Here is a 16,130-nt window from a genome sequence, read left to right on the forward strand (position 1 = left end):
GCCTTGAGAGCTGGTTCAAGGCTTTCAGGTGCTGGTGCTGCCCCAACAATGCCTAAGCTCAGCATTACTATTTCCCTTAGGAATTAAAACGGAGGACAGGCATGTTTAGATTTTTGGGGTGGTGAGGGCTATGGGGCAAGACCTTTGGTGAAAGTGGACTTGGGCTATGTGGCACTGTAATAAACAACATAACATGTTTACAACCATTGTTTCAAGTGATGTTAATTATCATCAAGCATCAGGCAGGAATATTATAAAATGAAGAACTTCATACAACCATGACTGTTTAATTATTTCTAAGTCAAAGTTAGCCACACTCGCATCCTTCCGACTGTAATTTTGAAGATCTCTGTTAATGAACTTCTCAAATGCTGTTCTCTCACTTTTGGTTGCTTCTTGTGCTTTTGCTAGTTCTGGCCCTTTAGTGGATTTACTTATCCGTTCATTCACATGATCAACAAGAAGGCAATTTAATTCAGGGATGAGAAAGAATGCTGAATTGTAGTTGTAATCAGAAGAAGCCTGAGATTAATAATTCCTACTTCACTCCCAAGAAACACCAAAACCAGGCAGAAATCAACTCCTCCAAACAACCAGAAAACAACAACACTGCATCTGAAAAGTTGATTCTTGGTGTACGCGTTCAGAGAATCCAGTGTATGTGCATGTACAGGGAATTTCCTACCCAGCAGCCTGTGAAGTAATATACTGCAATGGGCTCTAGCGATCATGTGCTCCTTGCCAAAAGCCTAATTCAATTCTGTTCCACCTTGCCTCCTACACCTTGCCTTGGCGAGACTCATCTAGTGCCTACTCTGGTGTCTTTTTATTGTCCAATCCTTTTAAACTCTATTTCATTGTCTGGTTTCATTACTTATTTATATACCACCTTTTTCTTCCAAGGACCTCAAAATGGTATACCTAGTTCTCCTCCACCCCATTTCAGCCTCACAACAGTCCTGTGAGGAAGGTTAGACCAGTGCTTTTTCGGGGGGGGGGGTGCAGGAGTACACATACCCCTAAACATTTTGTGATTCTAAGTGTGGCCTCATTGAAGGGCAGTATTTCAATATGAGTAGGAAACAGGGGACACCTAAACATTATTATTTTTTTAGAAAAAGAAGCACTGGGTTAGAAGGGATGGTTAGAAGACTTGATCTTGCTGCTTCTAATTGGCTTTCACTTGTATTTTGCGGTTTCACCCAGTAAAGCAGTCTGTGGCAACACCGCGTTCTACAAACGTTTTGGGATTCAGGAAGTTCTGCGCTGCTCTGCGGCGCTCCAGAAACAGGGGGCGGTTGCGCAGCGCTTCGCTTTCACAGCGCCCAAGGAACCCGGATGGTCCGGTTCTCCGGGCAGGCCCTCTTCCTGGCACACTCTATCCTTTCGCTTGAGGGAGAAGTGAACTCAAAACCACAACTCCCATAATCCCGCGCGAGTAGCTTCTGCGGCGACGCGACTCCATGACAGCCGGGGGCCCCGGGGGAGTCTTACAAAAACGCTTTTACTGGTTTTCTCCTAAGGTCGCGCATGCGCTGCTGCCACAGCCCTCGATATTTTTTTTCTCCTGAGGGGGGGCGGGGGTGGAATGTTGTAGAGCGGCGAGTGGGCGGAGCAGTTGCGGCTGCCTCCCTCTCTCTCTCTCTCTCTCTCCCCCCCCCGCCCCGCCCGCCCGTCCTCCCCAGTTGCTAATATGGCGTCTCGGAGAGCTCGCTCCGCCTCAGGTCAGTTGAGAGCCCGGCTTCCTCCAGGGCCGCCTGGCGCAGTTTCCATGGCGCTCGAGCCTCCCAGAGCGGAGATGGCCTGCCTTGCGCAGAGAGACGGAGCCGGTTGATGGAGGAGCTGGTCAGTCGTCTCGACTTGGGAGTCCCACTCGCCCGCCCCTTCCCGGGCTTCTCTCTCTCAATCCTGCCCTGCCCTTTCGCCCACCCCCAATCCGTGGGGCTGGGGCGGCCTGGCTGGATGCGCGCGGCTCCAGAGTAGGCGGGGCTTGCGTAGACCCCTTGCCCAAGGGGGCGGAGGGTGGGGGGGCACAAATATAGAGGGGCAGGCTGCCTAGTTAGAGGCGGAGAGGGTCAGGGCGCTCTTAGGGGCCTCCTCCAGCCAGGACATTTTCCCGCAGTGCCAGCCTAATTAGGCTTACTCGGAAGTAAGGCTCTCTGTGCTCAGTGGTTCTCACTTATTTAGTAAGTGTGCTGAGGGTTGGCCATAATAAGAGGCCTGCTGGGTCTGATTAAAAAAAATTGCACCTACTTTAGGATCAGTGGCTACCCAGATGCCCATAGGGAGCTCACAGTGGGTTGGACTGGATGACCCTTGGGGTCCCTTCCGGCTCAACAATTCTATGATTCTAACAAGCAGAGCCATTTCCTGCTGGTAGCTTCCCAGCCGCTAGCATTCAGACACATGCTGCTGACTCTGGAGGCTCTGTGGCTTAGACTTGAGTATGGAGTATTAGCTTTTGGTAGGTTCATCCAACACTAATTTACTTCAGTCAAAGCCTCATGACGCCTTAAAAACACTTAACTGGTGTATTTATTACAGCATAAACTTTCATGGTCTCAAGCCCACTTTGTTAGATGCATCCATGTGGGCTTGAGTCCACAAAAACTTACGGTATAATAAATAAATTAGTTAGTTTTCACGGTGTTGCGAGACTGATTGTTTTGACTCAGATTTTGACTCTGATTGAGATTCAACACAAAAAATTAACATCCAGGATAGTGCAACAATGCAGTGTATTTGCTGGAGAAATTAAGAGGGGGAGGATTTGGTTTCTCCGAGGAAGCAAAAATACAGTTGCTCTTTTGTCACCCTATCCACTCCGTCCCCTAGTCTAGTTTTCAGATTACTGTTTTTAGGTGTACAGCTATTCTTTCCCCTCATGAGTCCCCTAAAATTTAAAGCGTGGCTGTGATAGACAGGCACCAAAAAGCATATATATCATACAGGTGTGCCTGCCTGAGAGAAGAGATTGGCTGGCAAACAGGTTTGTTGCTCTACCATGAGTGAAATGACTCTTAGGGTAAGGCTGTGCAGTGACTAAGGTGTCACATACAGAGAGGAGATGGCTACATGTGGAACAGTTATCACTTGGCATATTTTATGTAGGTACTAATATGAAGTCAGAATAGTAAAGAATTTAAAAGGATAGATTCCTCTGCTCGCTCCATTTGTTTTTGTGGGTGAGGTGTGTGTTTTCTAATCTGTGTTAATGAATGGTTGTAGTTATTCCAGATTTTGTAATGTTGCATGCAAGCTGTTCTGGGAATGTGTTAACGGCTGTCTTTTATTTTACGTTTCATCTCTTCCATCCTTGATGTAGCTGCCTGTGCTTCCAGCTCCATACAACATTTACCTGAATTTAGTCTTTTTCCTGTATGGTAGGGGAAGCCAACTTGGTGCCCTCCAGACATGGTTGGATTCTAGCTCCCTCCAGCCCCAGCCAGCATGATGAGAGGAATGATGAGAGCTGTAGTCCCAACAACGTCTTGAAGGCACCATGTTGGCTACCCAAGTTGCATAAGTATTCCCATACTGATGGCAAGAAAGTTGATGCATTGTCTTTGCTGGTCTTGCCCACATGGGCAGACAGGGAATCCATATCTGGTGTTTGTGTGTTAGTAGAGCAAATGTCCTCCATGGCTCAAAATGAGAAATGGGCGCTCAGCCACTTGCCATGTTTGACGCCACTCCACTCCCCTTTATTCAGAGGTTGAAAGTTGCTCCCTTTGGCTGCCTTGCAGCTCTTTGGCTTGTCATTGCTTTAATTTTGCATAACTGAGGTTAGTGTTATTTACACTTCAAATGCCTTAGGGAGAATTATTTTATTTATAATTTTAAATATTTTAGGTAGGTGTTGAGGAAATGTCAGCTGTGAATGACACTGGAAAGCATAGATAATTTAGGGCTCACACTAAGCCCATGACATTATAAGTTATGGGGATTTTGAGCTCTAGACAGAATGGCATTGGTGTCCTTCACCTAATGACCCTAAAAACTTACATCCTTAGGGATCACGTTTGACAGATTTACTGCACAGGAAATGAAGGCTAGTGTTCATTTTCATCCTAGCTCTTTTGATTTTCTTTGCTGTGAAATCTCTTTCGAGTATTCTCCCATTATGTTGAAGTACAAAATACAGACTTAATGCTCCACCAATCCATGACATGATTGCCTGATCTTAAAAATTGTGAGTGTCTCAGCTTTCCTTTTTCAATTTTTTAAAGGAACTACTGAAAGAACGTGAAAATCTGGCTGCAGTAGGGGCGTGTGTGAGTGTGTGTGCATGCACATACATATACATATCTCTCATATATATACATATATATATATATATATATATATATATATAATGCTTATGTGTCTGTGTGCCTTTGTTTTCCCTTTCTTTCTTGCATGGAACTTCTTCTGAGTACTTTGGTTGTTGTTGCCATCTCTGCATTTTGGTAACACTGCAGGGATGTGCCTATTTTGTATGCTTGTGTGTTTAATGTGTAAAGAGGAGAACTGGAGGTAAACCTGCAGGTCAAGGCCTTGGAATGGCCATGGAGACTAATGGTAGGACATGTTCAATGATTGCATGTCACTGAAACACATATATCACATTGCAGAAAATGAAGGGTGTTATCCGAAATATTTACAGTATTGTGGCCTTAGTTGACTTGCTAGTATTCTGCTTTGTGGATTCCTGAGAGAGTGTTCTTAGATTAGTGCCACATAAGCAAACATTTTATATCCACAAGATATATATGCATATGCCATATATTTCTTAAACTGAATGGGACCCGTTATCTAATAAGCTTAGAAATCTAGAAGTTTTGTTGCCTTTCCATAGTACACTCAAATTGTACATTAGAATGTATAGCCTTTTTATCTTTATCAATATTCATATAATTAAGAAAATGCAGTAGGTGAGATCCTGCAAAGTGTGAGGAGGCTTGTGCAACAGGGCTTTTCCTTCCTCTCCTGCCCCCTGCAGCCCCATAGGCACCCCCCAAAACATGCTGCAGAGGGTGGGGGACCCTCTAGAACAGATCTGGAGAGCTTGCAAGGGGCTGGAGGAGGGAGACGGAAAAGAGAAACCAGAAGTCCTGTGGTGCAAGCGAGTGGACATCATTGGAACAGGGCTTTATTATGACTGCTCCTGTTCTGTGGAACAGCATGCAGCCACTCTCTCCACTTTCCAGAAACAATTGAAAACATTTTTGTTTTTTCAAGCTTTCCCACCTATATGAATGGGTCCCTGCCATAGGTGTCCCAATTCGTATTGTTTTTAAACTCACTTTCTCATATTTTTTTGTTTTAAAAAGCTGCTGTTCTTATAATTTGTACACTGCCACGGGATTTATGTGGAAGGAGATTAATATAAATAATTAGAGTAATATCTCCCTGTTGTTTTTATATAGCTTGCTCTTCCTGAACAGCTGGATTATTAGTGTGTTCAGTTAAATCACTTTCATCAGGCATATGTTTCTGAATTAGCATTGTTGAGAGCTGCAACGCATTTACTCTTTTTTTAAAAGTGTAGAGGGAAACTAACTATCAATTTCTCTTTTAAAGAGCATGACAGTGATGAGGATTCATACGAAGTACTGGATTTAACAGAATATGCAAGGCGCCATCATTGGTGGAACCGAGTGTTTGGCAGGAATTCTGGACCTATTGTAGAAAAGTATTCCGTAGCTACTCAGATTGTAATGGGTGGCGTATCAGGCTGGTGAGAACCAATTGTTTTTAAATACTGTAGTGTGTTTTTAATAGATAGAACAATTTTCTTCTGAAAGTATTTTTAAAGTGATATAAGTTTTGCATTTTTGAGATCACACTTAACTAGTAAAAGAGGTTTCAAATATTCTTATAAACAGTTTTCAAAATATATTGGAGAAGAAATTGCTATCTTTTTTTCTAAGATAGGGCAGGGATGGCACAATAATGAGATTGGATTGGAATAGTTGGCGTTTTTAACTGTGACTAAAGAGAATGGGTGATATTCAATGTCAGTTGAATTGGACTGGGACCAGTGAAATCAATGGACTGAAGTTAGTTTAGTCTAGGCTTCCTCAACCTCGGCCCTCCAGATTTTTTTTGGCCTACAACTCCCATGATCCCTAGCTAGCAGGACCAGTCGTCAGGGATGATAGGAATTGTAGTCTCAAAACATCCGGAGGGCCAAGTTTGAGGAAGCCTGGTTTAGACCATTGATTTGAATGGACTTACTCTGAGTGTGACTTCATACTTTTACATTTACACCTTGCAACCTACAAATGCTTACAAATGAGGTATTATAGTTCAGTATTTATTTAATTAACTTCGGTTTCATTAAAAGATTTGGAAATAAAAGTGGGTTGGTAAAGTGAAACCACCCTCCTGTGGCACTGTAATGTTGCTGTTCAGAATGCAAAATAAAATAGAGCTAGATATTAAGGATTGTTCAAAGACTAGGTATAAAAAATAATCTTCACAAGTTCCACAGCGTTAAGGGACCTAACCTAAAAAGAAAGTATTCAGAATAGTGGTGTAAATTATATTATGACAATACAGTTTATATCCATCAGCATCTTTATTACAGATTAGTTTGATCAACAGGATCCACCTATAGAAGTTAACAATCAAGTACAGTGGTATCTCGCGTTATGAATTTAATTCGTTCTGGAGGTCCGTTCTTAACCTGAAACTGTTCTTAACCTGAGACACCACTTTAGCTAATGGGGCCTCCCACTGCTGCTGTGCTGCACGATTTCTGTTCTGATCCTGAAGCAAAGTTCTTAACCTGAGGTACTATTTCTGGGTTAGCGGAGTCTGTAACCTGAAGTGTCTGTAACCTGAAGCGTCTGTAACCCGAGGTACCACTGTGACTGATTGCATGCAGTAATGTCATGTAGGCTTATTTATTCAGGAATGTAGATTCTAGCCTCATATTTTGCAAAGACCACTAAATCATATCTCTTGTTGTTCTGTTAGTCTCATGTTGCTCTGTCTGGGTTGCCAATGAGAATAATGAGAGTTCCTGCATATTTCTTATCCCATGAGATTCTACACTTGCCAACAGTATTCAGTTAGGGAGTTTCAAAATGCACAATCTTGAGCACGAGAATGAGAATTCTGGAACACAGTAACCAATTATCAGATTATCCTCATTGCCTATTCTCCTGTGCACATTTACTTGAAAGTAAATATGTTGTGAGCCCAGTAAGTATGCACAGTTTGACAACTCAGACTGTAATCCAATAACACTTTCCTAGGAATAAACCCTATTGAACTTGGAGGTTCTTAGTTCTGAGTAGATGTGTATAAGATTGCACTGTTAATTTGTCTTTTCCTTTTTCTCTCTCGTTCCTCCAAGGTGTGCAGGATTTTTATTCCAGAAGGTTGGAAAACTTGCAGCGACTGCAGTAGGCGGCGGCTTTCTCTTGCTACAAGTATGCAGACTTTAATTATTTAGAAAGTGCTATGATTTGAATATAGGCAAGTTAACTGCTCAGTAAACAGAAAGGGAAGTGGAGGCTGTAACAACAGCTGAATGGTTTTGCATAAAGTGGTCCCTGGAAGGTATTTCCCAGATCTCCTCTTGCTGGTACAGCTCTGCTAAAATCCATGTGAGAAGTGCCCATAATAAAACGTTAGAGTTTGGGTTGAAGAAGTGTCGGTCGGTCAGTCTATCTATCTCATTTACACACGCACACTTTAAAAATTAAAGTCTCTGTGAAAATCTCATTCTCATTTTGTAAATATGACTACACAACGTGAACATAGTTACCTTGTAACATTTAGCATTAAGAGTTTTCATGTCTCTTATTTAAGTATGAGACATTAAGGGGGGTATTTTGTAAAATATAACATAGCAATCATAAGTGGAAAGTGCTATTTGCTCTGGCCAGGGTGGAACATGGAAGCCATTTTTTTTTGGTTGGGGTGTGTGTGTTCCCCTCACTGATAGTTTTAAGCCCTACCCCCAGTGTTGGGCATGAGTTTCAGGCTGGCTCAGTTAAGGAGACTGACAAAGAAGAGAGAGGACTTTGGATTCAGCATTCCAGGGCAATATGATATGCCCCAGAATGCTGCTGAATGAGTCCCACTGCTGGTGGTACTTCTGTGCCTGTTGAGCTCTGTGTGGATGTATCAAGGGCCTCCAGTGTGGATGGACCATCCAACTAGTACAGCTTTTCCTTGCAAGTGGAGCCACACTTCCACCCCATCCTAAATGCCCCCCCCCCCGCTGCAAGCTGGCCTTCAGCAAGGATTAGGATTCCCGTATGTAAATGTACCATTAAAGACATTATGACTGTAAGCCAAAAATAGATTCTGTAAACAAACTGATAGGTTTTAAGTGGCATGCCCATAAATACTATTCTAGCCTTTAAATATTTATTGCAGTCTCTCTGCTGATTTAGCTTAAAATTAAAAGTTTAAAGATATATACAGTCTAGGGGGATTATGTTGTTACAAAATGTGGAAGGTGACCTATTTTTAGCAGATAATAGTTTCCTAAATGAGTACATTTCCTTAAATGCATTGAGAATTTTTTTTGCTCTAGCTCCTCAGATGTCTGTCTTTTACTTTTCCTAGATTGCTAGTCATAGTGGCTATGTACAGGTTGACTGGAAAAGGGTTGAAAAAGATGTAAACAAAGCAAAGAAGCAACTCAAAAAACGAGCAAACAAGGCAGCTCCTGAAATCAACACATTGATTGAGGAGGTAAATCATGTCTTACTTGCTTTTGAATATTGATTTTGCTGCGGCCTTGATGTGATGTTGGGTTTCCAGATGTTCCGTATCTTAACAACCTATGGTATGTTAATGACCCTTGTCTCCAGGAAAAGGGGTGCTGAGTAAAGCTTTGGGCTGCACACTTCTGTGTGCTGTGCCCCAGATGGCCTTTGCTTTACCCTGGACTTCAGCAAGAAGGGAGGGAATGCAGTCCCCACCCCCCATGCGAAGAGTCCTTCACTTGGGTATATTGCCTGACTTGAATGTTTGACTGTTTGGTGCCTGGAGGCCTTTTGACTGGTTCTATAGCATATTTTATTTATTCAGTCTTCCATTGGCCCTTAAAGAATCAGATGTCTGTATCCATGAAACAATTATATTTCCTTAGAAATAGGTTTTTATTTGAGAACAAATGCCACCTTAAAAAACTAAAAAAATGTACTTTGGCATAAACTCTGGTGCATCAAATGCACAAAACTGCATGCCACAATACATTTGTTAGCCTTTTAAAGGTGCCTAAGGACTACAGATTTTCTTGCAACAGACTACTCCTCTGGAATTTTTATTTAGGGGTTCATTATTTAAAGTATTTATGATAAAACATTGTAAAGCATTTGAAATGTCCCAGGGTGGTTGCAGATGCCTTCTACACAAGCATTATAGACTTATAATTCAAGACTAAGGTAGATAGTTCCTTTTTAAAACAATGAACAATCTTTCCACAACTAACAAAGCTCTGCCCAGAGTTACAGTACTCTGTAACTCTGGTGGTTATCTGAGTGCAAAAAGTATTTGTTTATTTTAAAATATTTTTTTATTTTTGCTGTAATGCCATTTCCACAGTCTATAGTGAACTCTCTTTCCTTTTCAGACAACAGAATTCCTTAAACAGAACATAGTTGTATCTGGCGGGTTTGTCGGCGGCTTCTTGTTGGGCCTTGCATCTTAAGGACATTTCTCTTCCTGCTGGCTTAACCATGATAATGAAGAAGGGTAGCAACGCACAGTTCTTAAGTGAGGCAGTCTGAGTCGCTCTCTAATCACTCCAGAGCAAGATGGATGGATTTGCCAGACAAATCTTGAGTATTTTGCATTTTAGGCTTTTGCCTCCTTAAGCTTGCTGAAACAGGTTTGCTGAAAAATCTACAGTGTGTTGCATAGCATTCCTGAAGGAACAAGAACTGGCTAACTTTTGTCATGATTTTTTTTATTGTATCTCCATGCAGAATTCAGCATATTTAATAAGCTATCTTTTGGCTCTACATCTTTCCCCCCCAATTTTAGGGATATATTTTTATTATTGTTTAAGACAATCCCGTGCTGTGTTTAATCATGCCTATGACTAAATGTGTATATTGTGCTTCAAGCGCAGAACTAGCCATCTTCTGTAGAAACCACTGCAATAAAAATAATGTATACATCAGTAATACCTTTTTGCAAAGATGAAGTAACAGGCAATTGTGAACCTATTAAAGAGTGAAGATCAATCAGTGTCTGATCTTTGCTTTCGTGTGTTTTCATATGTTGTATCAACTTGATGTGGTTCCATCATCAATCACACAAGCAGATTGTGGGCAATAGCAAATGTAAAAATCAGAGGAACAGAGGATCGTTTATAAGCAAGTTGCAGGAATGACCCATTTCCAGGAAACATTTTAGTGGTAGCAGGTTTTAGGATTGCTCCAGGAATAGCTTCAAGATGCAAACAAGTGTCCAATGGAGAAATATATATGAAAAGATCCCTATGGGCAACCAGGCTGTACAGTTTACTTTCTCGGGTGCAGTACAATGAGGGAGCATTCTTAGAAAGGTGGCTTGGTCAGGACAAGTGGTGTTGGAAACTGCTGCCAGTATACTGGGAAGACAAGGAGCAAGCGTTCAGAATACAAAAGGACATATGCATGTGTATAATGCACTTGCAAGCAAAGATGGAGTAAATGGACCAGTGACCAAGGATGTAGCTAAAACTGTGATTTCTATATGTAAGAGTTGGCTTCTTCCCTGCATCTCTGTAGGCATTTAGCTTCAGCAGGGGGACCCAAGAGTTCCAAATCACACACTGCTTTTTAACCCTCGGAAGCTAAATAAGGATTAGCTGTTAACTCTGGGAAGTTGTAGTTCCAGTATCCAAGAGGACATGAAATGGTTGAGAGTGCAAGCTTGCAACAGACCAAGAATCTTCTGCCAAAGGACTTGTACAGAGCAAGCTACAGGCCAAATTATTATTTTTTAAGTCTACTCTCCAGCTCACAGTGATATTAAAGGCTACTGCCCCATTCTCTATTCTAGCGCTGCCACTGAGTTACACAGTTCTTGTGAAGATGAAAAGAAAAAAGAAAAACAATCTGATGCCTTTGCTTAAAAGTTTTCCAGTTTCATATGCCACTTTTGCTGGGCACTCTTCACTTTTTGGTTCTTTGGAGTTTACTGGTCCTCTCTTGCATTCGCTTCTGTCTTGCAATACATTAGCAAATACTTTAGAATAATATAACGTTGTTTTCCCAGTTCTTGTCTCTGTTACTGTCCCTCAGGACTCAGTTCTTGGCCACCTTTTTTCTCTATGGTTTCTCTAGTCTACAGACTTGATTAATTTATTTTGGCCTGCAGTCTCATTGTGATGCTGATGAGAATTCAGCTCTTTTTCTCCTCTTCCTCTTCTCATTCCAACTCTCTTACAGTTATTTCTATTTGGATATTGGGTAATAATTTTAAAATACTCAAAGGAGAAAATTTGTGCCATCCTCCTGTCCCCCCACCAAACCAATGGTTGGAACTCATGATAGGAACCTGGATAGCTCAAATTGGTTAGAGCACGGTGCTGATAAGGCCAAGGTTGCAGGTTTCATCCCCATATTGGACAGCTGCATGTTCCTGCATTGCACAGGGTTGGACTAGTTCAGGCACCCCCAACCTTTGGCCCTCCAGATGTTTTGGACTACAATTCCCATCATCCCCGACCACTGGTCCTGTTAGCTAGGGCTCATGGGAGTTGTAGGCCAAAACATCTGGAGGGCCGCAGGTTGGGGATGCCTGGACTAGTTGGTCCTCAAGGTCCCTTCCAACTCTACAATTCTATGATTCTATATCCCTCCAGTTTCTGGACTCTTATTTACTATCCACTACAACAACATTAGCAATGGATGATAAGTGTTGTAGTCCAACAACATCTGAAAGGCAACAGACGTTCCCTTGCTCTAAACACTTAATTTGTTATCCTTCTCCCTCATAAGATAACATCCCTCTTCAGTTTCTCAGCAAGTTAAGACTTTAGGGGTGATAGCCCTTTCATTCTTGCATCACATTACTCCTCTGGTTAATATTGGCTTGCAGGTATCCCATAGGCATCTGGTTTGCCACTGTGAGGACAGAGTGCCCCATAGAATAGATCAACCTTTGGCTTGATCCAGCAGGGCTCTTATTTCTTAAGAACTTGGAATGTTAGTTCAGCTCCCAAATATTAAAAATTACAAAACATGTAAAGGTAATATTTTATGATGGACCTACACCACAAAAAGATAGTTAATAAATGCTTGTTTTTTTCTAGTTACTGAAAACCTATGGAAGTGTACACCATCACCCCTGGAATAAATACTTCTAAACTATCAACTGCAATCAAATGAAATATTTCAAAATACAAGTTATGAAATCCCAGGAGCCTGGCGTTGCAGGAACAGGACAGAACTTTAAGGATTTTGCTTCATAACTGCAATATCCCAAAAATTGGGATATGGTTTCTTGAAGAGGAAGTTGAATTTGGAAATCCTTATAAAGAGCAAATAGGCAGTTAGTACTACTGCTAGTTAATGAAGCACCAGGACTAGGTTGATCAGTATTCTCCAATGAGCTTCAAATGGAGAGAATTCTGTAATCTTTTAATTAACATTTATTGCCCTGAGGAGCTCAGTTCAGCAGTGATGAGTCCATGGCTACAGACCACCTGCTGAGCATTATTGTGCAGGGATTTGAACTTGTTTGAACCCAATACTTAGCTGCTGCACCATCCAGGCCAACTGATGGTGAAACACACGCACACATGCACACACACATCTGAATTCCACATTCTTTCATCTTCTGGAGTAGTAGCTGCCTTGACTCGTATGCATCAAAGCAGAGAAATGGATTCCTGATGGGCTACTCCACCTTCGCCACCTGTCCATACTAATGTTCCCAACTGAAGGTATGAAAGGCTGCTGTACAATCCTGCATTTTAGCTGTAAATCTTTCAGTAGATGGCTGTTCTCTTGGTGGTTGTGACAATATCTGTTAAAGTGGAAGGATACATCTGTTGTGTCATGTTCCAAAATTTTTAGGGTTGGAAGGGAAAGAACTTCCAGCTTCCTGTGATATTTTGCATCTTTTGGAAATCCATCTTCATCTCTTAGAAATTACATGTTAACTCTGCCATTTTAAAAAGTTTAGATTTAGCAAGTAAGACATTTCCATTTCCTGACAAACTTGCCTGTATTTTTTCAATGAGGAAAGGTGCTGACATTCTAAGGCGTTTCTTACATTGAGCAATGATTTTGAGAAAGAAGCGTTCAAAGAAATAAGACAAAACCATCATGTTTCCGAATCAGTGAAGCAAATCTGGTTACCAGAGATTGGCCTCTGAGCACAGCTGCTTTTTGTTTTTTCTAATCTTGGGTCATTCAGATTACCACATTTACCACTTGATCCACATGTGAAGGAAGTACTTGGATTTAAGTTGATTTAGCCCAAGTGAAACCGATGGGATTAAACTGACAGAGTGCCAAGTACTAGTTTAATTGGGCTGTGGACTGTGTAGAAATCACTCATTCTGACTGCAGATAGAAAATCTATTGTATTAATAGGCACAGTTTACTTGAAGAACCCTTACATTGTTCAGCAACAAGACGGATATGCCCTTGCAAGTTCAATCAAGGATTCTTATTACGTCAAAATGTGTAGACCCTGAGTTCATTGGGTATGATTCATGGCTTATAAGTGACACTGATAAATGAAGTGCAAAATTAATGTCTGACATATGCTTTCTTGGGAAACACAGTGTTGTTCTTCCAGAGTGGGATGAGGCTGGTAATGAAATAAATCTTTTACAGGACCAATTGTTGAGCTTCATTGTTTCCATTCATTTTGCGAAACTCGCTTACAACTCCTGCGGAAACTTCAGTGCAATTAATGTCGGCTTTACAGCGACAGTGCTCTATGTACCCCCAACTTGTGTCTTTTGCATAAAATAGCAAAATCAAGAACAGTGTCAAAAATGTCAGAGGTACAAAGTTGCAGTCTTCCTGGACAACATTAATGATTCCACCAGCATGATGTTTACTAAAGTTCTTTACCTTTGAAATAATTTTCTCCCCGGATGCATAAGAAGAAAGGGCAACTCCTCCTGAATAAGACCAGGGGTACATCTAGGCCTGCATCTTAGTAGTCAATTAATTGCGTCCAGCAAGTCCCCAAACAGGGCTCAAATGTAACAGTCCTCCCCTGAGGACTGCAATGGGCATCGATAGGGGGGAGCCCCCCCCTCCAGTTGAACCATAATCCCTATATCTCCAGCTTTCATGAAACCATTCTCCTTTTTAGCAATTCGGATTTATGATACGGAACCAGTGTTACAGTCTGGATGCAAACTGCTACTGCAGCCCACACCTTGCACACTTGCAGATAGGGCCACTTCCTCCAACTATTGCTCCAACTATCTGAGAATTATATGGACTATGAAGGCCCATGGGTCCTTGCCGGTGTCCAGTTTACACATTTTTGACAAGTGATGGGAAAGATTGCTAAGTGGACATTGGGCGCAGATGTGTGGTGGAATGTGTGGTATATGGGCCCATTTGTATGGATTCCATGACTTGCTTCTATTTCACGACCGCAATGCTCTGATTAACTCCGATGTCAGTTAACGTTGCCCTCCATGTTGCTTTCATGCATAATCCAGCTTTCTAATTTCAATGCCTGCCTAACCCCCCCCCCCCGCTCTTTTATTGAAGCAGGAGAGAAACAAATCTTTAATTAAAATTGCGATTGAAAGAGCTGCCGAGCTCGGCAGAGGCAAAAGCCCCTCAATTTCATGTTGATGGTATCACATTAAAAACAAAGCAGGTCATGCGTGCCACAGCTGAAGCCACAGCTAGTCTTCGGCACAAACTGCTGTGAGTCATGTTTGTACTGACAGTGAGCAGTGTAATGTATTAATTGAATCTCTCACCAATTTAATTTTCAATTGACAAGATAGTCTACTTGAATAAAATTATGTAATAGGAAGGGGAGGGCAAAAAACAGCTGACATTAACACTTCACTGATAATCTACCACATATATATATACACACACACACACACACACTCTTCTTCTTTGGCGATCACTCATAGCCGAGTAAGATTGTCTTCCATAAACACGGTTTTAGCAATGAGTCCATAAGTGATTGTGGAGGCCAGTTCTGGATCCCCACGTCCTTCCACAGTGGGGACATTGGTTTCCGGGTGGGAGATGATCATGGTGTGGATTTGCCAAGCATGCCTTCCTCTTAGCACGTTTCTCCCTTGCGTCCTGAGTTCGAGTGTCTTCAAAGCCCATGACACCTTTGGTAAAGGCTGTTCTCCAACTGGAGCACTCACAGGCCAGTGTTCCCCAGTTGTCAGTGTTTATACTACATTTTTTAAGATTTACCTTGAGACAGTCTTTAAACCTCTTTTGTTGATCACCAGTATTACGCTTTCCATTTTTAAGTTTGGAGTAGAGTAGTTGCTTTGGAAGATGATTATCAGGCACCCGCACAACATGACCAGTCCAACGAAGTTGATGTTGAAGAATCATTGCTTCAACACTGGTGATCTTTGCTTCTTCCAGTACACTGATAGAAGTTTGCCTGTCTTCCCAAGTGATGTGTAAAATTTTTCGGAGACGCCGTTGATGGAATCTTTTGAGGAGTTGGAGATGGCATTTATAAGTGGTCCATGTTTCACAAGCATACAGTAAGGTTGGTAGTACAATAGCTTTGTAAACAAGCATTTTGGTTTCCCTGTGAATGTCCCAGTCCTCAAACACTCTGCACTTTAGTTGGGAGAAAGCCGCACTCTCAGAGCTCAGGTGATGCTGGATTTCGGCATCAATGTTGGCCCTTGTGGAAAGATAACTGCCTAGGTAGGAAAAGTGATCAACATTTTCCAACGTTACACTACTGAGTTGGATTTGTGGCACTGCAGAGGGGTTATTTTGTACTTGTTGGTGCAGCACTTACTGTGTTGAAAGCCTTAGTCAGGTCAATAAACCCCATATAGAGAGGTTGGTTTTGCTCTCTGCATTTTTCTTGAAGCCGTTGAACGGTGAAAATCATGTCCACTGTCCCCCTAGAAGGCCAAAAACCATTTTGGGATTCAGGAAGGGTCACCTCAGATATTGTTACGAGATGGTTTACTAAGATCCTTGCAAGAA

The 16,130-nt window shown here is 41.9% G+C and overlaps 1 protein-coding gene across 1 annotated transcript; it reads left to right on the top strand.

Annotated features, from left to right (window-relative positions):
- The first annotated feature begins 1,299 nt into the window (after nucleotides 1-1,299).
- FUNDC1 (FUN14 domain containing 1) lies at nucleotides 1,300-10,196 on the top strand. The gene is made up of 5 exons (XM_081003790.1): nucleotides 1,300-1,724; nucleotides 5,563-5,719; nucleotides 7,346-7,421; nucleotides 8,569-8,697; nucleotides 9,581-10,196. The coding sequence occupies exons 1-5, from the start codon at nucleotides 1,694-1,696 to the stop codon at nucleotides 9,656-9,658; spliced, it is 471 nt and encodes a 156-aa protein (XP_080859916.1). The 5' UTR covers nucleotides 1,300-1,693; the 3' UTR covers nucleotides 9,659-10,196.
- The last annotated feature ends 5,934 nt before the right edge of the window (nucleotides 10,197-16,130 follow it).

The sequence above is a fragment of the Podarcis pityusensis genome (genome assembly GCF_964106645.2).
Source record: "Podarcis pityusensis genome assembly, chromosome: 4".
Classification (NCBI taxonomy): domain Eukaryota; kingdom Metazoa; phylum Chordata; class Lepidosauria; order Squamata; family Lacertidae; genus Podarcis; species Podarcis pityusensis.